Consider the following 26,047-nt stretch of genomic DNA (forward strand, 5'->3'; position numbering starts at 1 on the left):
CCCTCCTGATTCTTCCCCCCTGCCCACCCTCTGTACTCCCATTCATAGTCAGCACCTCTTGATCATTAAGTAAAAATGCATGTCAACGGGTAGCTGTAAGTACTTAGGGCTCCTGAGCTTTAATCAGATATTGTAAGTTAGCTTACAGATGTTAGGCTATACACGTTTCTTTCCGGTGGTTTTCATCCTTGTAGGGTGGTGTGCAGATGAGGAAAGATGGATTGTTTCCCACCATCAACAAATGCAGACATGAGCGCACGCACACACATTCTGCAAAACATCTGGAAAACTCAGCACTGCTCACTGAGCTCTCTTATCCCACACAGAGGATTGAAAGCCAAGGAAAGCATTATTGACCTCTTAAAATATTTCTGAACTCTAAGAACAGTTAACCTAAAATGAAGTTAAGAGCTGTTATAGTTTAATTAACTAATAAAAATATGGAGGCAAAACCACAACTCTGCTTCTATGATTTCCTGCCCTTGATTGTATCTCAATGGAAAAAATTCCTCAAGCTGCCCCTTTCAAACTCTTTAACTTTTTTTTTTTTTAAACAAATGCAACAGTAAAACCTACTGTAAATACATGTATGCATTGCTAGGATGACAAAATACACAAGAATTCTAGACACTGAAAGAAACAATTTCTGCCATTATAATCACCCCCATAAAAGCAAGAAACCCAAATCTCCCTTGCAAATAGAATTTTATCCCCCAAAGGAAAATATCATCTGAGACTGTATGACGGCCACGAAGGATATACCTACTTTTAGTATTAACAGGGAGCACGCTTTGATACGATAGCAATCAGTGCTCTATATGGCATATTGCATATTAAGTTTTATAAGGAAAAAAGATACTTAGAGCAGTGGGGAGAGGGGGTAATCATTATAATTATGCATTTCCATAGGGTTTCCTCTACTTTAAAGGGGGTCCTTTAATTTTCCTAATAACTTTTTACAATAAGGCCCAATTCTACAACAACTTTTGCCTGTGCTTCACTTCCTTACCCCAGGTAGACTTACTGAAGGATACTATTTCATATATCCTATTTCAAATATGATTGATCATATAAATTTCTCCTCCTCCAAAACAGTAATACTGTTAAAGATGCAAAATATTTTAAAGGCATGTTACTTTATACAGGCTTGGAGCTCCAGAGGCCATCACTTCTCTCATCTAACAGTGTCTACTGAGCTCAACTGCTTGTACTCCCTTCAAAAAAAACCCAAAAAACCAAGGTGTATTTAAGAGGTTCCTGGTATAAACAAAATGTAAAAACTTACTGTCTTAAAAAAAATTCATTAGCAATAAAAATTTATCCTTTAAATAATTATGTTGTTTCAGTTGCCATAGAAAAACAACATTGATTTAAGTCAGGCTTTTAACTGATTCCACCTCAGAATTTAATTTCCTCAGTTGTCAGTGTCCAGGAGCAGCAACCCGAGCGGTGCCTCACCAGCCTTACTGCCTGCCTGAAACAAATCCGGGGAAAAAAAAAAAAAAAAAAAAAAAGGAAGAGAGAGCAAAAACAGCACAACACACAGGTTGGCGCTGCCATAATAAACAGGCCCTGGATGAGGTATTTTAATTAAGTACCACAGGGCTGATGACGGTGGCTTCGGGAAGCCGTTCCCACGCCGAGCGGGACTGCCTGGACCTCGGCGCCCCGTCAGGTGTACGAACTGCAGCCCGAGCCGCTGGCTGCTGCTCGCTGCTTCCGGGCAGCGTGCCAGGGTGCCGGCAGCCTGCTGAAGGGACGCGCCGCGCGCAGCAGCGCACTCTGATCAACCTATAGCTTATCTTTTCTCCCCCCCCCCCAACTTTGGTTGGTGTTTCACAATGATAAGTGTAAATATTTACTTTCGTAAGGAAAAAAATGAAGCACCTTTGCATCTAACCTATGGCCCACTCCAGGGCGCTACAACTGTTCGACTGGGACAAGCGTTTTAAAGCGCTGTTTAGAAGAGCTCCAGGAGCCTCGGCTCCCTGCTCGCTGCTAGGACATTGCCGTGCGCACGGAAAGCCCAATGCCCTGCTGGGGTGCGCTGCCCTTCCACGGGGCCCAGCAGCGCCGGTACCAGGGCACGCGTGCTAATGGCCTCACCATTCCTCCTAACCCTTAGGTGGGAAGGCAGATCAGTGGTTCCCCAATCGGTACCCAAAGGAAAAAAAAAAAAAAATCAGAATTAGCCTTTAGAAGTCTGAACAGCACAAAAATCCCCCAAACTCAACAACACTCATTTCCTTCAGATGAAGTGTCTAAATATCTGGAAGGGAAAGGTTCATAGAGAAACACATACTTTCAGCAAGGTGCTGTATAAATATGCAGTATTATTATTGTAACTAAATGCAAGTTCTGTAAGAGCAAGCAAAGTGCCTTCTCCACCTCCCTCTCCATTGGCAACAATGTTTTTTTCTGAATCTCCTTGCTGGCTCATTGCTTTTTGCTATATCCAGTTTCATCATCTGGCTTTCATTCCCAGACCCTACATACATCTACCTCAGCCTAACCTCGAATCAAGGCTTTATCTTCCAAATGACTAAACAACATCTTCCTAATGTTGCCCCCACCCCTTGCATGCAATACTCCCCTAGTGCTGGCCCACAAAGCCATTTCCCCTCTCCTCACTCCAGTGTCCCTGCCAAAAAGCTCACTTCATCTATGCTGCCCCCAATAGATTAAAAAACAAAATAAAACAAAGGCAAGGAAAGAATACTAGTTGTTCCCCCACCCCTACCCCAGGTATTTTCTGTGCTGAGACTGTGCTACTGCCCCTCAAAGGCAAGGTGGACTCTAGCGGTGGAAGCGGACTAGAGGTGGACAACACTAGGCACAGCTGGCAAAGTATGCCAGGGCTCAGTTAGGTATTACCTAAAATTACCAGTTAAAGAATATGTAAGTAAAGAATATATACAAGGTCACAAAAGTATGCTGGCAAGTCACTTCTCTTAGTTTTATGCTGCCTCTAAACAAAAACCATCACAAGTTAGTAGGCTGTCTGCATCACAGCAGTTTATTTGCCAAAAGAAAACACATGCATGAAAAGGGATTATGATCACCGCCTGTGTACTAAAACGTCTTTGTGGCATGATAAAAAGCCAAGTTGCACCATAAGGAGTTGTTCTACTTCTTTTTCCAGTCAGTTTTGCTACTGAAGTCAGTGAAAACGTCACCGAGCCCCAAAGCAAAGATCTGACTTCCTTAACGCCTCTCTGCTGCCTTTTCTTTTTTCCAGCAGATTAAGTCAGCAATTTAAATAGCGCAAAAACATTTTACAGGGACTTACTTAATCGTTTGACATTCTAGGACAGACAACTTCCCAGTTACACTGCTGAAAATCTGGAGCTGTATTTGTTACATTTGTGGAGTTTATTCAGTATACATGCCACTGCAACCAAGATCAAATTCTTCCTTTTGGGTATGCACATTCATTCCACCATAAGATTTACAGAGTATTTTTTTCCTCAACTTTGAATGAATCCTGGTTCTAGCAAGTGCACATGATTCGTAGTTATTTAACTTGTTAAGTCTAAAAACTTCTATGCTGTGCCTTGGAATATAAAAAGGACAAAGCTGATTATAAACACCACGAGTTGCCTGTACCATTACAATGAATATTTTGAATTATTATTAAGAACATTAAGAGTTCTTCCTTTCTCCTCCCAAGAAAATAAAACCAAAACCCCAAACATCCTCGCCAGTTATTTTTGTGACCAGAAGGCATACATTCAAGTGCACAATGAATAAGTATGAGTGAACAGCTTCTGTAGTGGGAACCAACATTGCTAGTGTCACCGAAAGTTCATGGTAGCTCCAATGATCACTCATAAAAATTCAGCTTCACACTTTGTCCCATGTGGGACTTGCAGTTTGTATTTCATAAAAATAGTTTTATGAGAGCACTTCTTATGTTAAGAATTTTGCTTTCCTATACACAGCGATGGCTTCCTTAACAAAAAAAAGAAAAAAAAAAGGTTAGTGAATCATTAATATTACGTGAATTTTGGTCTAACACTAAAGCACATTCATTGATTTGTTATAGTTTTTTCTGATGTGTGTGTGCATCCGCACACATTCTCCCTCCACCCTCAACAGAAGAGACAACGTTCCCACAGCTGATATCCATTGCTGACCCAAGGGCATATCAAGTCATTCAACATGAAATATTCTTCCCCTGTATAAAGCACAGGAAATAAATGCTCGGAGCAATGAAATACAAAACACTTAAATAACATGTGTCATGGCTGCTATGCAAATCTTTAGTCTAGAGGCTCCAACATGCCTCTCCTTAGCATGAACTGCTATGGGTGGTACAATGTGTTGGGCTCTGGAAACGCTGGCAACAAATTTCAGACACTAGATCATCCAAATGGACTAAACCAGGGTTTTTTTCTTTGTTTGCTTGTTTGTTTTGGGTGGGGGCAGGAGGGGACTCAGAAGACAAAAAGTGTTTTTCAATCTTTGTGAGAGGTCCATTCAGATTGATTTTTTGTATTTTAAAAAATATTTTTACCATTTGTATCCATAAAGATGATGTAAACATAATATACAAACCAACCCTCTCCCCTCCAAAAAACCCCCAGGATAGTTGTGTTTTAGACCACAAGAGAAACTTCTGTGTTTGGATTAAGCACCTCTATGTACTGAGTACTAGGCTCATCACTACAAAGGCTGAACCCTTTCTGCAGCCAACAGGCACAGCAAACTCTGTCAAGAGCTCTCTCTTTTTCCAGTCAGTATCTCTGGACCTCGTTCCTGAGGGAGGACATACAAATCCATTCTCCAAGCCAACTGAATGCTTGGCAACTCTGCTGTCACTTGAGAGAGCTGCTTGGGATGGTTATGGTTTGTCAAAGGGCCACTTGCCAAGGCTGGCAGAGACCTCCATTGCTCTACATGATCACAAAAGGGCCAGCAAAACAGCAATTACAACTTATTATTGACTCAAATTTGAGTTAAACCAGGGGAATTTGAAGGACGTGTTCTGCACACCATTGCCAGAGCTCAGCGCTGCAAGACCCGGTCGCTGGGTGGTCTGCTGCAGCCCTCCCCAGGCAGCCCACACCCTTCTCGCGCCAGGAGCCCTCCCCCAGCCTTGCACTTCGGTGGATGCCACCACCAGCAGCCTACTCTTCCTCATGACACTAGTCCGAGCGGGATTTGGCCAGAAAAATGTGTTCTGGAGAAACCACCCTGCCTTCCAGTCCTCTTTTAACCCAGATCAAGTATCAAGCACTAAATAATGAGCTGCTTAGGAACTATTACTAATCTTCTATTGTCTATGCCTGAACCAAGGCTTAGTGAATGAGCATCAAGAGCATTCTGAGAATGTATCTCAAATAATGATAGGTATTTGGATACAAACACAACGAGTAATATGAGTTTTAATATTGTTTTTATGCACAAAGTACTTAAAAGCACCTGAGAAAGTTAGACAAAAAATTACTTTTTTTTATTTGTTGGTATAAATCAAAGAGAAGCTTTCAGCCACTAGGATCTGCAGTACTAAAGAAGGGACCATTTAAACAAGCAAGGATATATTTAGAGGCTTCTGGACTTTCTCTAACCTCTCTCAAGGTAGCCACAGAAATGGCAACTTTCTTCAGACAGTCACAGAGATAGTCTGAAAAGATACCTTCACAGCCAGTTTGAAGGGCAGTACCTCAAAGAGGATCAACCCACAAGGACAGTTACTGATAACCTTACTGTCCCCAAACATAGACAGGACTACTTCTACATTTCAAAGCACCTTTAGGCTTCATTTAAATGCTCAGTGTAAGCACATGTTGAATGTTAAGTGACTGAAGTTGCATGAAATTACAAGTTTGAATCCACTTTAGAAACCATATAGAGGCTTCAGATCCTGTAGGCAAAATACAGAATTAAAAATACTGTATTTTGGTACAGAATGATTTCAGCTGAGCAAACCCACATGGTAAATCATCCTAAAATCCCTGAGGCAAAGCTAAAATGGCTATGGAATTAAACATAGTGCTTTTTATTTGAAGCACTATTAGTATGAAATCAGTATTAGTATTTTGCATTCCTATTCACTGTCAGTAAAATTGGGAACTACTTATACATTAGATCTGCTCAATATTCTGGGCTATAAGAGAATCAAAACTAATAAAACCAAGGTTAAAAAAAAACCCCTCCAGGGTCAATACAGGAATAGGTAGTGCAGCTGGATCCTGTTCTGCCTTAGCAGCATTTACATGCCATTTCCTATCTTGATACAACTATATCTTGATAAATCTATATCAAAAGAACACTGATTAAAATTAAAATGCAGAGAATCCCAATCCAGAGGCTAAAAATTCATTAGCAAGATTTTGCACACCTATACAGACTATTATTTTATAACTTTTCAAATGTATTAAACTTATGCAGACAAAATATACAGGTAACAAGCTAAATAAAAAAAAATTCTTCAGTTTCCATTAATTGTGAAACAGCAACTAATCACAAAAACATGCACGTAAAGAACTGATTCTGGAAAAAACAGTCAGCTGATACCATGCCATGTGTTCTGTAGAGCAGGACTTTCTGAAAACGCTGCAGAGGTGCTAAAGCAAATTGTTATAATGTCACTGCACAATGTGCTGTTGAGGTTTTATGGTCACACTGTGCCAATAGTCTCAGGAAGTTATTTTGCATTCTTATATAAACTTTTTTTCCCAATCCTGTTTTCCACAAAAAAGGGCTTTCAATAATGTACAATCTTCAGTTTATACACAGTACAGGAAAAACATGATAAACCCAAGAACACAATCTCTACTTTAAACGTATTTTAAAACAAGATTTCTACAACTTCATATAAACAAGAATAAGCTATTAAACACTCACCAAAAAAGAGCATTTGCTTCCTGTAATTAAATGGCAGTGTTTTACACAGCAATTTTTTTCAAATCATGAAAATAAAAAAGTAAATAAATAAATCCAGCAGACCCCTCCCACCTCAAGGCTTAACCTGCAAATTAATTCAACAGTAATAAAACCTGTGCCAGCTGGAATCCTTTCTTTCTCTGGCTGTGGCATGAGCAACAAGAGCAGGTATATGTTTGAAGAAAAACAAAGTAGGACATTTTCTACCTTTAGTCATGGGATGTTAACTGAACTCTGGCAAATATTCTCAAAATGTTCCAGAATGAATTAAAACCAGTTGGGGCTGAAAAAAGGAAACAATCCATCCTTCCTCTCCACCCCCCCAACATCTGTTCCAGACTTATACTCCAAAAACCATGATGAAGAACATTCATAATTAGTGTTATTTTGGCTCTCTGGTTGCCGGGCCTACCTTCTGAGGTTAGAAATGCAAAAATACAAGTTCAGGGCACAATTACTGTACTTAAGGACTCTCCTGATGCATATAACAAAAAGGCAGTCTTTCTTGTCTCTTTTTTTCCCCTTTTCTTTTTTCATAAAAAAGGAAAAAAAGTACGAACAGTATGAGGAAACAGTTTCATGTTTAAGATAAAGGATTACAATAAAAAGTACCTACATAAATGAACTACAGTTTATGAAGCTATGAAAATACATGTGAGACATGTTTAATAACATCAGGTTAAACATGCTTTACAGCTGTTCAAAAGCCATTCAGCCACTTACAGTACAGGCCATAAAACTTCTAAATGCATGTAGCACTTACCTACCCTTACTGTTATTTGCTTTACATTTATTAGTGCACAAAACCAAAAAGGATGCAACAAGCTATGGCCAGGCTTCAGTGCACCAAATCGGTATGGCTGTGCAGACAGTGTTTGGTATACCAAGAGCGCCATTGACTTCAGGAGGACTAAGCGATGCAGGGATTTGCGAGATGTTACTGGCAGGACCTGAGGCTCTCATGCGTAAGCGGGTTGAATCCTGCCAAAGGCGACCTGCGGCAGACTGACCACGGAGGACAGGGCTGGGGAGGAGCTGCAGAGACCCAGGGCAGCTCAGCCCGGGTGCCCACTGTTTGAGTGGCTTCAAGCCAAAGGAATTTCACCCTTGCAGCCCCAGCAGGATTACAAAGCCCCGGCCGAAAGGGAGGCAATGGCAGATTCTCCACTTCAATGTACTGGAGGACAAGGGGGTTCATTTTGCACAAAAATATACTTAACACATCCCTCAACCTGCTTTTACATACTCTGACTATCTAGATTTAATGAACTCCATCATAATTAGGAAGATAACTCTAATGAGAACACTCTGAATCAGTAGTATGGGCTAAGATATCTATCGATGAATGAGTCAGGATCAAGACTTTTGTCATCTGTCTATTCACAAAATCTACAGGAAAGAACTGTTACATTTTAAAAATAATCTTACACTGCATTTCTGAGAAAGAAATACATTTTTAATATCCAAACACACAAATGCATTCAATGGGGAGTTGTGTCTCCTCTCTCTTATTTAAAAACAAAGATTCTGATAAAAAGAAAAAAAAAATCTGTACTGCTCTTGGTATGCTGTCACAAACCTTTCTCGGAGACTATCACAGTTTCAATCAGGTGTATAAAACATTCGTTAGCAGGTGTGAGTTGTTTCGGATGATGTATCACTGGACTGAAGTTAAAATGAAAGTACTTTTCAAGTTGTTATTTTCCATTGCTCCTTGGCTTCTTGCATCCTTTGGCATTAGAGGCAGAAGTGTTGAGAAACTGCTCTAAATGATGTTGTCTGACTATATATGGAAAAACCTGACAAGAGGGAGCCTATACTAGCATGGACAAAGCACCAGGCCTTATCTTCAGCAAGAACTGTGCCAGGCCACAAGTGCTAAAAAGACAAGAGAATATGTAGTTTTGGGCTCAGCAAATGTTTCATAGCCTTTACCTTGTCTACAAACCACCCTGTCTTCTTTCCCAGGATTTTACATCATTTCAGCGGTCATGTACTGGCTCACATCAATTCAAGGTACACCTTTTCCCCTGTGAAATAAACCTCTTTGTGTTTTAAGTCACCAAATGAAATGGTACATTAGTCCTTGCTTTTTTCTACTTGTAATTTGCTTTGGCTACAGCACAAGGAAAATGCAAACATTTGCTTAAGTTTCACCATCTTCAGCACATTGAAGTGCTGGCCTAAATAAGTATGTTTTTCTCTGCTAGGCACTGTAAAAACTAAGCATTTTAAAAACCGTGACTGTTTTCAATATGCAGACATGCAGCACTAGTCTAGCTGGACTGATTTGTTTCAGGTCTCTAGATACTACAATGGTACAAATATATCCTAGTCAGCCTTGCAGTTCACATGTAAAAATGTGTGTGTGTGTGTGTGTGTGTGTGTATATACATATACACGTATGATTTAAATAAGCACCTAAAAGCTCCATGTGCCTAACTAGAGTTGCCAACTTTCTGAAAAACATTTGTGCTTTCATTTAGTAATTTTCAGTGTAACTAGCAGATTACTCAGAAAGCTAAATAGTTAACAAAAAACCCCAAATCCTTCCATCAGTTGGCCCTTGCAGTATAAACACACAAACATGAATGCTTTCATTGTTATCCAGAGCCACCAAAGTTTCTTTTTGAGTGTCAAACTACTCCTACACTAAACCAATTATGCCACAAGCCGTGAGGGGCAGTCACATTCGGACAACATGCTTTCTACAAAATGAATGACATTTTAACACATTTTGGGGGAAGAAATCCATTTGGGGGAGTACAACGGATGTGCTTCTACACCAAGAAATTCTATCACAGATTAACACAGAGAAAATCTTTATTTAAGCTCATACATTTTCTGTTCTTGACTGTTAAAAAAAATTGCCAGGTTAGATTATGAAAATGGGAATTATAAAACAGTTCCTGCACTTGGAAGTACTTTGAAACTACAAGCCATGTTGCTATTGCTGCTTTGTAGCTCAAAAATCAAAATTAGTGATGACTTTATGAGTTGCTATAGTCTAGACACCATGGTTACTTTTCAATGAAATTATTCCTTGGGGAGAGTACTGTGAAAATTCCTATACAATTAATTACTATATAATAAGTACATGCAACTAAAATACAAATTCTACAGCACAGTTGCTTTGCAATTGCTGGTGCATTTTATCTTCGTATCAAACGAGAATGCTCTGAATGAAGATGGTAAGAAGAAGTACGACAAACAGGAGGTTACATGTAAAGCTACCTGTAGTGAGGAAGATCAGATAAATAAGATGTAATGCTAAATTGTTGATGCACTTCCTCAGAGTTCTTCTACAGAAGACACTGAGTCAACCTGTTGCTTTCCTAGTACATGTTTTTATAGCAAATGGGGCACAACACATTTTTACTGCCAAGTTAAAGAGCAGAGGAGAAATTTAACAGAATTGTAAGGGAAATGCACCCACATAAAGCAGGAGAAAGAAGAACAACAGCAGAAGATGCAGAGAAAAGCTATGAGAAGAACTGTGATTAAAAAAAAGTCTTCATGTATTTTCCCCTCACATCACAGCCCTGTTTTCCCCCATCATCTAATTTAATCTGAATCTTACTTTCTTATATGTGCATTTATAAATGGCCCTTGATTTTTTAAAAAATCATTTCAATTATTATAGGCACCAATTTAAAATAATTTTGTTTTGTGTACATAGAGCAGGCCTTTTTGTACTTGGGCTGTAAGTTAGTTCAAGATGGAGTTAAAAAAGGACTAAACAGGGAAGGTTATCATCTGTGTCCCTGAGGAAACCTGAGAAGGGCTAGTTACAGGAGAATTCCCATCTTCTTGTTCCATCTTAACAAGGTTAAGGGGTGGAAACTGTGGGAATCCCAAACCTCTAAAAGAGTAAGAAATAAGTTAGAGAAACCTTCCTCATAATGCTCTAGTGAAAAACAGGCCAGCTATCATACGCACAGAGGGAGAAATGGCATAGCAGCAACTCAACTTGCCAGCCCAGAACATCAACCACAGATCTGATTTCACCTGCTGAAGAACAAGCTCAGGGATGCCCAGCAGCCAGGCAGATTCCAGCTTGGGGTTCACACTGTAGCTCTCCTGCAGACCATGGAGAAGCTGCCCCTCCTCCTTGCTTCATTCCCATACTTTCTTTACAGAGATCAGCCCAGCTTCTCGGAGGACAACAGAGTAGAAAATTGGAGGGGGGAAGAACTAAGCAGCAGCTGGGAAGAAGGAAATGACTGTATATAAAAAGAACATCCAAGGATGGGAATGATAGAAGTGGAAGATCAACAGATTTTTCATACCACTAGCACATACCACATACTGCGAGCAACTTTCAAACCAATGCAAAATAATGATGTCCTCACTGTAAGAGGACCTCAAGATGTAGCTACTTCTCTACAGTACAGACGTTCTTGGAAATAGCTGAGCCACCAATTTGTGCAAAGCCAGGCAGATTGGACTAAAATAATATTCTTCTTCGTCTTCATGATAATTCAAGCTGTTCTAGTTGGGGCTATAAGTTATTAATTACTGTTTGCCATGCAGTCATGTCTAAACATATGATAAAAGTGCTATTGCTGTGCACACAATAGGAGATCATCTTTGTGACCCCAGAGATCTTCCAAATTAAGTTTCTCTTTGGTTGAAAATGCAATTTCTTGTTTTGGTTTGGTTTTGTCAGTAAGTAACCAACATAATGCAAATCCTTGCCCCTCTAAGGACCTCAGATGGTCATTTGACAGCAAATGACTACTAGAAAACCCAGATCCATTTCTGAAGTACTTAGCCAAGCACAGTGATGAACACTTGCTCATTTTTCATTCTGGATCAATGGGAGAAAGAGCTGAATAAGTGAGAGGTTAAAGCCTGGCTCCCTAGTATTCAGGGAAATGCGGTGTCTAGTACCGAAAAAACTATCTTTTAGCTGTTGCTGGGAATAAACTCCACCCATGCTAAAAAAACATCTATAGGAAATAATTGCACTTTTACTTATTTTTCATTGTTATTGGAAACCTCCTGCCATAACTTTATTCCTTAAGGCAGAAACTGGAAACCACCACAGTTTTTACTTATTATTCCTGCTCAGTCACAACCTCAGCCAAAAGCTCTCCTAAAATCTCATACCAATTCTAAGTATACACATGTATTATAGTTAACTCACATGCAGATCAACTGTTTTGCACAATGGCAGAACAATGCCATTCATTATTTTTTTTAATTATTATTTATGTATTTATTTTTACAAGAACACCCATAGGGCTCTATTAGAATAGAGGCCTCCTCAGACTGGCAATGTTGTGCAAACACATGGATATATTAATTAGCATGCAGTACTAACATAGGCCCCTAAACCTGCAATTAGATAGAACCATTTTGGCTCCAATAATTATAAACAAAATTCTGTCATCTCTATAGAAAATGTGAAATCCTAGCACTAGCAAAGTCCTTATACAGTTGCCTCAAGACATTTTATCATACTTTCCAGGCATGAAATATTCAAATGCATTTAAACTTTCATTATGTTGGAGAACAGAATTTGGTCTTCATTTTATGAAGCATGGCTCACTTATTTGCCCATACTGTTTATACAAGAGTTGGTCTATATTTTTATTTTTTTAATAAAAACACAGCATACAAGTTCTTCAGTCACTGAACAGGCAATTAGCAAGTAGAAACTTGTGTCAATCTGAACTAATGAGATGGTTCCTCTGACATTTGAAATTGTGATTTTTCAAGTTACAGTAGAACTTGGTTGAGTTGTGCTTTACTATGCTAGACACCCCATAAGTCATACGCACAAAAATATGGCACTCTCAGACCACTTCTCAGCAAAGATGCAATAAAAGAGCCCTGGGATTCAATCTCATATTTCTACTTTTCATTATTTTTTTCAATTAAATCTACATGAAACTATTCTACATTAAAATAAGGTGTGAGAATTAAACCTAAGCATTTAAATGCACTAAAGCAGGTGAAGATTTTTTAAAACTGGATGGTTAAAGTTAGGCTTTTGCGCATACATACATTCTTGAGATTGCAACTCTGCAGAGTGCAGCATACTTTATTCCCATCTGACAAAACACTTAAGAGCTCAAAGTTAGGCACTGACCTACTCAGCGAGTAGTCAGGTGCTTGAAGTTAATTATGTGCTTAAGTGCACATAACCTGAAATTGTAGCATGATTTTAAAAAAAGATGAACGTGTACTTGTTTCCACTGACTTGACTGTCCTGACTTTCAAGTCTAATTTCAAGCATTCTTAAAAATCTTAATCACAGAATATTTTGCATTGCACTGGCCTTAAAAAAGCAGCACATCATAAACAAGCAAGCTCTCTCTACTCGCATCAATACTGAGGCAATCTACGTGGCCCAAAGAAAAAGCTGTTGCAGATTATCAAATTAATAGCAGCTCGCAGTCTATTCTGATTCGACCTAACATTCGACCTAACAGAAATACCACCTGCTGACAGAAACCAGAGATTCTGATATCAGCAGCAGTTCTGCTACAAATTCAGATTAATTTTGCTACTTATGGAAAGCACATCCATAAACAAAAAAAGTCTAAGCACCTAATTCTCCCTCCTCTCAATCCTTAATTCATCTGGGGGAAAAAATGTGTTGTTTTATTTTTTAGATTTAAAGTAGACAGTAGAAGTGTAGCTTTGTGGAGCAGATTCCTTTCTTTGCTGGATTCTCTCTAACACGCTGTTAGGGAACTCTGCACAACGGCTGTCTGGGCCATATGATTACTTCATTGTTGAAAGCATCACATATGGAAAATGTACTAAAATGTTAGCTGCTTTGATACCTATGAAGAGGAATGAGCTTTTGCATTACAGAAAGCAAACGTATTTTTTAAACAATTTAAGGTAACAAAAACTCAACACACATCTAGAATCTAAACCACATTAGTTTCTGGCATGTTTGTTACTCTGTTTCAATGCCTAATTCTAATGGTTGGTTACTCTTGTGTTTCTGACTGCTGTTACCAGCAAACAAAGCATGGCTTGCTTTCAACTTTTGCATTCTTCATAGAGAAAACAGAATAGTTTCAGGGAAGGCCCTCGGGATTCCCTCATGAGTTATCCATGAGAAAAAATGCAGTACAGCAGAATTATATGAACGATATCTCATGTCATTGAGATAACATTACTTGAGATAAAAACGTTTGTTAGGAAAACTCCAAAGCCGCCACACAGTGCTTGGGAATCTCCCCCAAATCAAAGCTCCCACAACAAACAATCCCTTCACGGACCAGAAGCAAGGGGGATCCTTATCGATCCCAACAGAATCCCAACAGCCTTTGACAGGAGGAGGAAAAAGAAATTCCTAGTTGTACTATGGAGGAGAGTTGCCTCCCCTTTAAATCAGTCACCCCTACGGGGAACATTGCAGCTCTAAATAGCAAGAATACTTGTTAACACAAGAAGGAAGCTCTAACTTTTTGGTCACTGCTTTGCCAGTAGCTGCATTTGAATACCAAACAAAATCCAGCTGAATAAGGAAAAAAAAAAAAGATYAACAGTATGAGTTGCAAGAATCTATTAATTTTATTGAATAAGTTTATATATACTATTTTAATCTTAAAAGATATCCTGTAATGATGTAAACAAGGCATGATTCTTTTTAAAACAAACTAAATCTACAACAAACACATTTAAAACCATTGTACAAGATTAAAGAATGCAGTCATATTATGTATCAAAAGTACTTTTAATTACAACAGGCTCTCAAAATACATACCAGCTGAAGACTGATTTTTTAAAACTGAAAATATATTAAATTTCACTTTCTGTCTTTAAATCAAATATGACATTATGTAAAGTCATGGTTCACCAGTGGTATGATTTATGAGGAAAAAACTGGCCCCCTTCACACAATATGTTCTAACTGGCTGAAACAGCTTTAGGTTACTGACAAAGCTACAAAGCAGTCTGGATTTCAACTTTAAAATATGCTCTATATATCTACAAACTACTCAGTTCCTATAGATCTACTAAATCATCATTCAAATGGTATCCTCAGATGGCAAATGCAATGGTTTCTACATCAAAGTACTAATCCAAAAGTGTCAATCATAGATTTTTTTCTTTAAATATTAAAATAATTAAAATATTAAAATCTTAAAATATTGCTGTACTGAATTTTTTAGGCATATTTGACTACAGTATCACCTCTTACACTTTAGATCTTAGATTCCTGAAATGTTAAGGGCAATTCTGTAAAGTATTTTTCCTCCAATTTAAAAATCACTTGCATGTTTTATTAAAAAAAACAAACCAAAACAAAGCACTTAGAATCAATGGTATTTCTAAATATGGTGAGATGGAGGAGGTTGAGAAGTTAAGTGTTTTCTGCTGGTGAATAAAGGTGTCGCTGCTACATTTTTGTAAATATTTTGAGATTGGGATAGTGGAAATTTCAAAGAAGTTGGCCATATCATGCAAAGAGAAAATTCTTCCAATGCAGCCAATGCAAAAGCGACCGCACAGATATGATTCCCCAGAAAGGTATCTACCCTGGTCGGTAAGATAACCCAAAAGTTAGCCAGATATTTAAATGATGCCTGCAGTCCAAACCAGGACTTGCCAGCTCTCTCAGGGGCTCAGCTGTGAGCACCCCTGCAAACTCAACCCTTTCCTCTCCTTCATGAGTGGAAGGACTGACGGCCGGACGGCTGGCGCCACTGCAGCCGGCCACAGCATCCTCGAGGCTCCCTGCCAGCACTGGCTGCCCTCAGCTGCCCAATGCCACTGGCCAGTAAGTGGGTTTATGAACCTATTAAAACTACATAAATGTTATAACTTGTAATCTATTAAAATCAAAATAAACAGAAAAGGAGGTCTGAGAGCCAGTTTCTGTAGAGCAAAATGTAAGGCTAATTACAAGTTTTTCAAATATTCCTGCCTTTTTTGGGGGAGGGATGAAAAAAAGATGTGGAGTAGAGCCATTAAAAAGCCAGTTGGCAGTTTTAAACCCTTACTTTAGGATTTATAACAAGGCCAAAAATTCACTCCAGGCTGAAGTTTACTATCCTAGGCCTGAAATCATTAAAAAAAAAATTGTCATAAATATGGAAGAAAAAACAAACAAGCAAAACAGTGGTTTCAGATGATTTTTGGCACTCGTTCAATGCAAAGGTGGTTTTCTTTTATTTTATTTTTTAAGCCTGAGACTCATTTACTATGAAATATTTTCTTAACCAAAACTGGCACCAGGTTATTTTAATGATGAATTACCAATAAGTTACTATCATTGAATCTTTTTAAAAGCTTTTCAGAATGAAGAGATATCATAATTTTCAAAGGAATATGAATGTTTTGACTTAACCCCAAAAGCCAGGAAATTAGGAGTGGAAATTTCATCTGTAAACCACATAGATGTATAAAAATGTTTAAAAAATTAACAGCGCATGTTAAAGATGCAATGTCAGCCCCGTTTTTATCCATAACTAGACTTTATTAGTTTTGTGGGTTTAAAATTTACATTTAAGAGTAAAGGCTGCGTAAGTTTTAGTGACTTAATTCAGCACCCCTTAAATAAAGAGGCATTTCAGTGTATGTAGAACGTTAATGTCTTTCCAAAATAAGTTATGTGCTGGTGTTACTTAGCTATATTTCTCTATTATCCTAAGCATTTTGCATTACTGATGGAAGTCATTTCTTCTGCTAAATCCTGCCTGCAAATTCTAACAAGAACATTTAGGGCTACTAAACAAAGTCTCCCCAGGAGACGCTATTGTTAAAACAAAAAAATGAAACAAAGCTTTTCAAAATAAACTTATGCAATTATTAGAGAACATAGGTCTTCAGAAGAGAAAGCTTGTTATAAGAGAGTGAACAGAAAGCCAAATGTAGGCAGAGAGCACTTGCCAGTCATCCCTGAGGGAACAGAGGGGAGGTATAGAAAATTGACTGCTGTATTTCTACTTCCCACCAAAACCACAAAAGGGCCATTTCAGGGGACTAACACATACAGAGTTAGCAGATAAATACATGTCTACCTCATTACCTGAGAAGAGCCTTCAAGAGCACACTTCTGTGCTGAATATTTCTGCTTCTACATGAATAATCTCATTTACAGAGGACGAGGTGCTGAACATACGCATGCAACATTTGCAGCATGTTCTGGGTGTCAGTTTGGAAGCTGCTCAGCCCCGTCTGAGAATTTGGCCCGTAGTCTTTTGGCACAGATCTTTACTACAAAACTTAACAAACATTCTCTGTGGCCAAACCACCTTGAACTGTTTCTTATCAAATTTCACAGGCTAAGTGGGTTCGAGTCTGGTCAATATGTAGATGGGAGATCATTATATGAAATTACACTTTGCTGAAAAATGACAACAGTAGCTTACCAGCATCAGAAAACAGCAGGGCTTAGTTGTAAGGACATAGAGAGATGCCTGGGATTCAAGCAGCTGCTGGCTTCACCCAAGATAAGACTCCCATACCTAACGAAGCCAAGAGAAGAGCAGTAAACCTAAATGGAGAACACTAAATGAAAAATGGGACCCAAAAGTTCAGTGAGGTTTCAGGTTTCTTCCTCAAACGAAGATGGCAAATAGACATCTACTCTCTGCTGAGGGACATGCAGATATTTGCATGCCAGCTCAAAAGCCTGTAAGACGCGCTTTCTCTCTGGTATCTAAATCTGCGCCATCCCGGACTTCTACCTTGTGCTACTTACATGTGTTGCAATAACAATATTGCCAGGCTCCTGGCACTAAGCAGATGACAAGCAACTGCAAGCCTCCAAGCAGTGATGAGGGTCAGACGTAAGTGCTTTTCTTGTCAGCTTTTCCATTTCAATATGCGCCTTTGAAAGCAGAAGGCTTTAGGTTAGGATCATAGTAAAAGCTTGAATGTGAAGAAGTGCCTGGTCAAGAGATAAAACCTAAAGGGGTGCGTTGCAGAAATCTGCAGTACTAAAACTAAAATCAAGAAGGGAAAGTAATAGGGCAGCCACCCAAACATACCTCTGCCTATTGATCAATGCTATGAGAATGGTACTAATTGAGCATACAACAGAAAGAACAAGTAGAAAATTTGGTATGTAAATAAAAGCATCTTGATTGACATTGCAGAGAGTTGATGGGACAAAAACACACACAAAAAACCACCCCTGCATTGCTGGAAGTATGAATAGGAAAGTTCATCAAGGACAGGTGAGGAAGAAGCCACAGTGTATAAAAAGAATGAGTGTATATCTGTTCTGAAGCTCAGGAAGAGGCAAGAGGGAGACATGGTGAAACTTTCTGAGTGAAGACAGGAAAGAAGAACCACAGCAAAGCTAAGTTCTCAGTGAGATGCTTTAAAGGTTTATCAAATCTGAAAGAGGAGGAAGACGGGCATCTTCCAATAACTCATAGTTGTATCTGAACAATAAATTCTGATGATGAAGGGAAAACTATCAAGCTATAGGTTGGGAACACAACATAACAAGACAGATACTGTGCAATAAAGTGTGTGCATAAATATTTTTCTCTCTCTCTATGTATGTATATACACACACACATTTATTTTAAACAGAGGTAACTAAGATAGTTTAGATTTGATTTTCACAATTAAAGAAGAACTGATGCTCTTTGAATCTAAGTGAAACTAAGAATGACAGAAATGATTATTTTAAGTGTAGAAAGGAAATAATAGTTTAAAAGAAAACGTTAAATTGAAACAAGAGATACTCACTAAGGGAATTCATAGGTAAGAGCTGGAGAAGGAATTGAGATTGGGGAAAAAAAAAGCTGACACTTTACATAAGCACACACTAAGCAGCACAGTGTGTTCAGAATGACCACAAGGGAACAGGGAACCCTAGCTTGATAAAGTGAATGGGAGGAGAACCCAAGAGTTACAGATTTGTTGCTGAATTTTAATACCCTAAAAAAGTATTGATATGGGAGCTAATAAAAGAGAAACTGCAACTACAAATGTCATGACTAAACTGTGTCAAAGCAATCTCATCTTCTTTTTGACAAAGTATTGGTCTAAAAGTTGACAAGGACAATGAATATATCTGGATTATAACAAAGATTTGACATCAACCCACATGACATCCTTTTAGACAACCTAGGAAGAAACAGTCTCTTTGGTTTCTGAAATTACCACAATCCAGTTGTTTACCTGTATTCAAGGAAGAGTTAACAACAGTTTGTGAGGAGTAGAAATCAAGCAGGCTCCCACAGAAGGAATACAGCAATATTTTCACTGGATGTAGAGGAGGGCATGCCTACAGGGTTGGAAGGTCCTGTAGGCACTGAGAGACTGAAGTGTAGGAGGATTCACAAATTGTAATTTGCCTTCCTGACACAGATCTTGCCCTAGCTATCCATGGTTTGAGCATCTTGCTAGTAGATGGCCATATACATTTGCACATCAGGGTTTCACAACAGCCAAAAATACACATGTAGACTGCCTATCTAAAATCAACCTGCTGGCCCTCCTGGGATCCCTTTGCAGGCACTGGACAGAGGGAAAGAAAGAGAGAAAAACTCAGCCACTGCATGACTCAGAGCATCTTATCTGTATATGTTATAACCAACAAGGAGAACAAAATCCTATGCCAAGCAAACACGGAGAAAATTTCTGTAGTTACCAGAAAAATCTCATCACTTACTTTAGGTCCAGAAAAGCTTTTAAGATGACAAAAATGGAAATTCTGGGGTGAGGCTGCTGAAATATAACTCAGTTGTGAGTTAATATAACAAAATTCTCCAAGAAAGAATATCTGTTTTATATATGATTTTTGCTACCAGGCTATTACAAATTCTGACCTCGGAATACAGCTTGAATGTGGAACTTGGAACAGAGAATTCAGAACGTGGAAGCTGTTATTATTTATAACCTGGCAAGCAGGACTCCCAGAAACTTAGTCAGCCAAAAAAAGCTGGTCCTCCTAACTACAGGTAAAACAACATTCCGAATAATTTAAAATGTTTGAAAACTATATAAAAGTATTTTAGTAGACAGCCATCTTTTTTTTTTTTTTTTTTAATGTTTGATGGAATGTGTTTCAGAGAGTAGATAGTTAACCAGTGTTCTTGACAGAGATGCGAAGTTATAGTACCTGACCATATCATAAACTGGCCTTCTCAGTAAGGATTGAACAAAGTAAAACAAAAAAAAGCAGTAATTCCTTGACATCTGTAGCAAAGGAAGTGAAGCAGTTTGTCCCAAACATGAGATAATTGAGAAAATTTTACTTTTGAAATTTTCTTTATTACATTAGGACTTTATCATTTAGCTGTACTCCACATGCTTCACTTTTTCACACGCTAGGTCATACTGAACAATCTGCTCACTTCAGAACTTCCAGACAGGGCGTCACAAGGACAGCTACAACTTTTCCATTTAATCATTAATACCGAAACATTAAATAACTTATGGAAAACACATGGCATTGCAGTTTATCAAGGCAGAGATGCTCATGTTATTTCCTACTAAGAGAAATATGTTGACTCAATTTATTACAAAATAGCTTAGATATGCATTTGTCTTTTTAGGAGGAAGTATCTGCATTTAATCTGAAGTTTATCAGAATTTATGGACAAGATCTTTGCCTAATGTAAGCCAGCCGGACTTACATGGGCCAAAAGATCTGGTTCAACGCAGAAGGCAATTTTCAATTTCTTTAATCCATGCAAAAGACGTGTACTTTGGATTTTCATACCTGGGAAAACCAGTAGAAGGCATGTTTTTGAACAAAATACAGACCATATTTTTATATATTGGTTTTTTTAAACTTAGCTTCCTAAAGAAAACTGTGTCTACACAAAGTCAGCAGCTGAACATTACTCCCAGTCCACTCTTGATAATTTCAATCTGTTGGCTAATTTCAGTCAAAACTATAAAGGCTACACAATTCATTAAAATCATTGGGTAGACTGAGCAGGAGGAGTATGTTAATAATGCCAATTAAGAGAAAATGAAAACGCTCAACACTTATTTATTCCGCAGTCTGTGTGGAAAAAGCTAGTTATGAATTCAGTTAAAAAAAAGAAAGAAAAAGAAGGAAAAAGAGAGAATGAGAGAACAGGACTGCACTTTTTACTTATGTCACACTGGCACTGCACCATGTTAAGAGCTCTCTTACTGTTATATCAGGAATCTTGCCACATTTGGTGCTTTCTCTCAAGATCAGTTTCTTTGTATAATAATCTTAGCTTCCATCTTTAAAGTTATTGTCCCTCTCTGATCTGGGGAACAGTTTGGAGACAAATGCCCAAACACATTTAGATGTTAAAAATCAAAAGGCAAATAAAAAAGTCTAAAGCTTTTCTGTTTTATTTTTAGGGGTGGTTCTTCCCAATGCCTCAGTATGTCTATTGTTCTCTAAAAGCCACATAGCAAAACTGCTAGCTGATTTTAGGATAAATGAAACAGCAGATGCTTACCTGTAGGTGTACTACTGCGAAATGAGGAGGATGGAGTGATTGGAGGGGTGACTGGGGGAGTAAGGCTTCCACTGCTGTGGCGAGGTGGAGTAGATACATTCCCACGGGACACTGTGCTTGACAAAGTCAGAGAGAGTTTCGGCTGAATCTTTTTCTTCAAAGATTCCTGCTCACGTCGAGCTGCATCAGTCATAAATCTAGAACAAGGGCAATCAGAAGGATGAGAGGCCTGATACACTGTCAGCAAGCAAGCTTTAGGTAAAGGTAAGATAAATATTTTTCACTCTCAGTGACTGAAGGGAGCTTCAAACTCAGCTATGACAAGTTCTTCTGCATCACAGATATCAAGATTACAAACTCTTCCACCAACAGTTTATTCACATCGAGTTCAAGTTCTGGGGCATTTGCTGCCAATTTTGATATAATTTATTTTAGACAATTGCATCATACACACAGGCTTTTTTAATCTCCAAACAGAGTTGAGCATTGCAAACAATGTTACAATAATCACTCTCAAATCTTCATGAAAAAGCAGCTGAGTAGCTACAATGGAGACAAATATTTGAGGTAAATGTATTGAATCCGAAGGTCAGTCGAAGTGGTAATATGAATTATATTGTGCAGCTGCATTGTTTCCAGCTTAGCATAATCACATCTTTTTTCTAAGGGTTTTAGGCAGTGTTGCCTGACACAAAAGATGTCCAATTACACTGTAATTCCTCAAACTGGAGTTCCCAGTTCTTGAAAACCAAATGTCACCTCTCTGTAAAACTTTGGTACATGCAGTGAAAGGCTTAGCACAACTCAAGGTTCATCTCTCTGGGATGTTAAGAGGAAATCCCACTAGTACAATGCAAGAATTACAGCAGTAATTCTACCAATGCCACTTTTTGCATGGAATCTCTCACTTGGAATAAAAATAACCTTTTCCATTTTTACTTTGATCCCTTCCAAACAAGAACAATGATAGTGAAAAAAGACCACTTCTGTTGTAAACGAGAGTGCCCCCACAGAGTTACACCAGAACACCTCATACTGCATTATCCAGCACAACTCTGCAATGACACTGCACACAGACAAGCCCTTCCCAGAAACATCTCTTGCACCTTACCCCCCCCAAGCTTTTATGCTTATTCTAAGAACTGCACACCAAATTTCAGCAAAGCCCTAGAATAGACATATTCACAGAAAGTTACTTATTTTCTCGTCTGCTTTTTTTAATAAGGGAATCATTAACAATATTGACATTCAAGGCACCACTGCTGGCACCTGTATTAACCCTCATTTGAGAGGACTGGGGATCCCCTACAACGGGATCTCAGTAACACCGACTTCTGGCACTGGTTGTTCAAGTGATCCTTCAATCCTCCTTTGCCTTTCGTCTCCACTGCGTAAGTACTCATCTAGAAAGACTCCTAAAAAGCCCAACCTGGAATAAATCCCCTTGTCTGCAGTGTCTTCTATCCTCCACATACAAACTATTCCATGCTTTTACTTTACCTGGCAGCAAATAATACAATACACACTAGCACTTGCAATGCAAACGTTTTAGTTACACCCAGACACTTGTCTAACTTAGATTAGACAGAGTAAGGCAAGTTTTAGCTAAGCCACAAGCTTTAAATTTTGAGCTCCTGTAACCTTGACAAACTGTGAAGGCCACACRCAGCTACCTGCGAAGTCTGTACAGCACTTGCCTCAGCACCAGCTACCACCCAGGAACTCGCAGCTGCAATTCAGCAAGGAAACAGAACGACAACAGTTCCTGGCAAGTATCTGCAGCAGGCTCCGTGAGGGTGACCTGCCTTTCCTCCAGCCATGCTCTCCTCAGAGGAGCCTAGCAAGGAGGAAGAGGCAGACTCGTGCGTAGAAGTGGCAGCAGAGAGCAAATCTGCAAAGAAAGTAACGAAGACACTCAGTCATTAAGCTGCGTTTCCTACCCAATTTCTGGTCGTGTGACAACTCTATTTACTACATGGCCAAACTGCTTTTTGTGTGACTGGATGTGCCTTTATCATCTGCAAAGACATGCAAGCAGCCCTTGATACGTGTCCAGAAAGCACCTAACACGGGGCTGGTATATCTACATTTAGCTCCTGAGGAAGAGGAGCAGACTGTGAGGAAAAGGAGGCAAAGGGAAGACCTGTCATCTGGCTCACAGTTTAAGTCCTGCCATTGTCCAAAGGCACAGGCTGGACAAACTGATTCTTCAGTCCTTCCTTTTGCAATGGGGCAAAAAGGGGGCAAAAAGGGGGCAAAAAGGAGGCATGCTTAGTATCATAACATCCCAAAACAGGGATGCTCTGACAAAAATCAGCACTGCCGGTGCTACTGTTGTGACCATCAGATTGTAGTGTGTCTCATGGTAATATGTAATATATGCCACAGCATCGGCAAAATGCTGCTGTAAGTCAGACAGTCCAGTTTCTGCTCCAGTCCGCAACCAACAATTTAAATAAATATGAATCACTATATATTTAGGCTCCATGGAAACTCCAAGTTTTGTGACTGTTTGCAATACACAGGCTGTTTCAGTGGAAGCTATGCAGATTCTCCTGCCAGCGAGTCCAAACCTGGTATCACTTGTGGAGAGATCGCTAAGAAAAAACAGCGCTTGTGGAACAGTAAGGGGTGCATAGGGGAAAGGGAGAAAAGAGAAGGAAAAAAGGGCCTTTTACTCATTTTTGCCAAGTATGGAAGACAAATTTGTCCCAGATCTCAGAAAAAACAGCTCTTTTTCAAAAAAGACTTGTGTACTTTAACACATCTTCAGAATACTGCGGCACAAAATTTTAAGTACCATTGGAGCAATAAAGATGTATCCTGCCTGCCCATAGCATGCGGGCATTAAGAAGTGCATCTTTGCCATGATCTGTAACATCAATACACAATCTGAAGACATTAATAAACAGGCATTTGACATGACAGCTTATCTTCTTCAGAATAGAGACAATGCATCCTGTCAAACACAGATATGGAATTTTTATGAAGTTAATATTTAAAAAGCAAATATCCATAGTAACAGCTGATTTTTAAATTTTTCTTCCCTAACAAGCCTCTTTCCTCCAGTGTACAGATATTATTGACAAAACAGTCCCCAGATAGAAATCTGAATTTAATTGAAGAAAAATGCAAGTAAAAGGAACTTCATAAAATGGACAACCAGCACATATTTGCTTTCCTTTAAATAGGAACCTTCTACTTCACTGATTTTTGGAATTTGTACTACTATGTATGCTTGCTCCTGGATGGGAAGTCTTATTCCTTAAGAAAATGTTATAGCAACATTATAAATCCTTGAAAATTTGGATGATACGTGAGATGTTAACAGCAGCAGCATGAATGCTGCTATTTAATAAACTCAGCCACAAATAACAATGTTAAAATAATACTGAGGTATAACCAGTCTGGTTGAAGTCCATAAAAATCAGGAAAAATTGAAGATATAGCTGAAACTTCTCTGTGTCCTGTTAACTCACTCCCATTTGGGCTAAGCACATTGGGTATATTCCAAAATATCACTTATTGTCTACACCACAAACATAAGAAAAATGGAAGAAGAGTCTTTTGATAAGTTTGTTTTCTGAGATCTGAAGTATGAAATCAACCTTTTCACACCCAAACAGTCCCCTACATGTTTGGCAGCGCAATGCTTTTCAAAAGAAAATTTGGATTAAAATATTTTTCAGCATTTTAATTTAACTGTGCCAAACTATGGTGGTGTTCTTCAAAGCCTACAGTACGAGCATTTAACGATGGGTATAGAATAACATTACCAACTAAGGCTTTAATTTTCTTGTTGAAAGTCCATTATGGTTGCAACACCAAGCGCTCAGAAATCGGACATGGTAGAACTAAGGTTGAATGCTGGTCTCCAAATTACATGATTGCATACTATTTTCCCTGCCTCATTTAAATGCAAAAAAATGGGAAAGAGATAATGAACTGTAACTAAAAGGCTGCTGTAAGACTCCTGGTAGGTTAAATCGCTTCTCCTTGCTTGCCTAGTCCCTTTTGCCAGCTTCAGATCACTCTCATTGGTGACTGAATGAGTCTACCTCTGTTCTCTTCAAGTCTTATTCGTAACTCCTTAACCCTCCCCTCCTTCCACCACTATCCAGATTTTAGTCTTGTTCSCTCTTCCACAGGGCTGTGTTTGTGCCTCATACACCTCTCTCTCCAAATCCAGTGTACCCCACAGATGCAGCAGAACAAGGAGAATCATTCAGCCATTCACTGACCCTGTTTCGACAGGTGTGGGGTCTGTATGCTCCCTTGCACATGGTTCAGAATGTCAGGGAGGAGTCCATTCCCTAAACAAAACAAAAACAACAAAAACTTTTCCACCCCCACTTTTTCTTTCCTCCCCCTTTCACCTTCCCAATAATTCAACTCACTGCTCCAAAACATGTAGGTACAATGATTTCTGAATCAAGAGCTTGCAGCAACTTTAATAAACACGAGCAAAATACAGTATTTCCCCTTCCTCTCATTCCCTGGAATGGTTTGAGTATTTTTATTTAAACTTTCCCAAGAAATTCAGCCTGAAGGAGACACCCAGCATGGAAAATTTCAGCCCAAACAGCTGAATGTTGGCAACATAATAAGCAACTGAAACAGTCTTATAATGGAAAGCATTGCACAACCTTCAATATAGGTGGCAATATAATACAAACAGCATTAGCTGTTGTTACTAACATAAAAGTCACACAAAAAACAACAGAGGTGAAGGTCAGATTAAAAAGTCTCTTAAAATCTGACCTTTGCAAAATTTGTAA

The 26,047-nt window shown here is 38.8% G+C and overlaps 1 protein-coding gene across 1 annotated transcript in view; it reads right to left on the reverse strand.

The window, feature by feature from the left end:
* JAZF1 (JAZF zinc finger 1) overlaps positions 1-26,047 on the reverse strand; it is a 100,264-nt gene that overhangs the window by 11,904 nt on the left and 62,313 nt on the right. The window contains exon 3 of the mRNA XM_026090318.1: positions 21,270-21,466. Coding sequence (XP_025946103.1) covers positions 21,270-21,466 — 197 coding nt within the window. The remainder of the gene's footprint in view (positions 1-21,269; positions 21,467-26,047) is intronic.

This window comes from Apteryx rowi, unplaced genomic scaffold, assembly GCF_003343035.1.
Source record: "Apteryx rowi isolate R43461 unplaced genomic scaffold, aptRow1 scaffold_859, whole genome shotgun sequence".
NCBI lineage: Eukaryota > Metazoa > Chordata > Aves > Apterygiformes > Apterygidae > Apteryx > Apteryx rowi.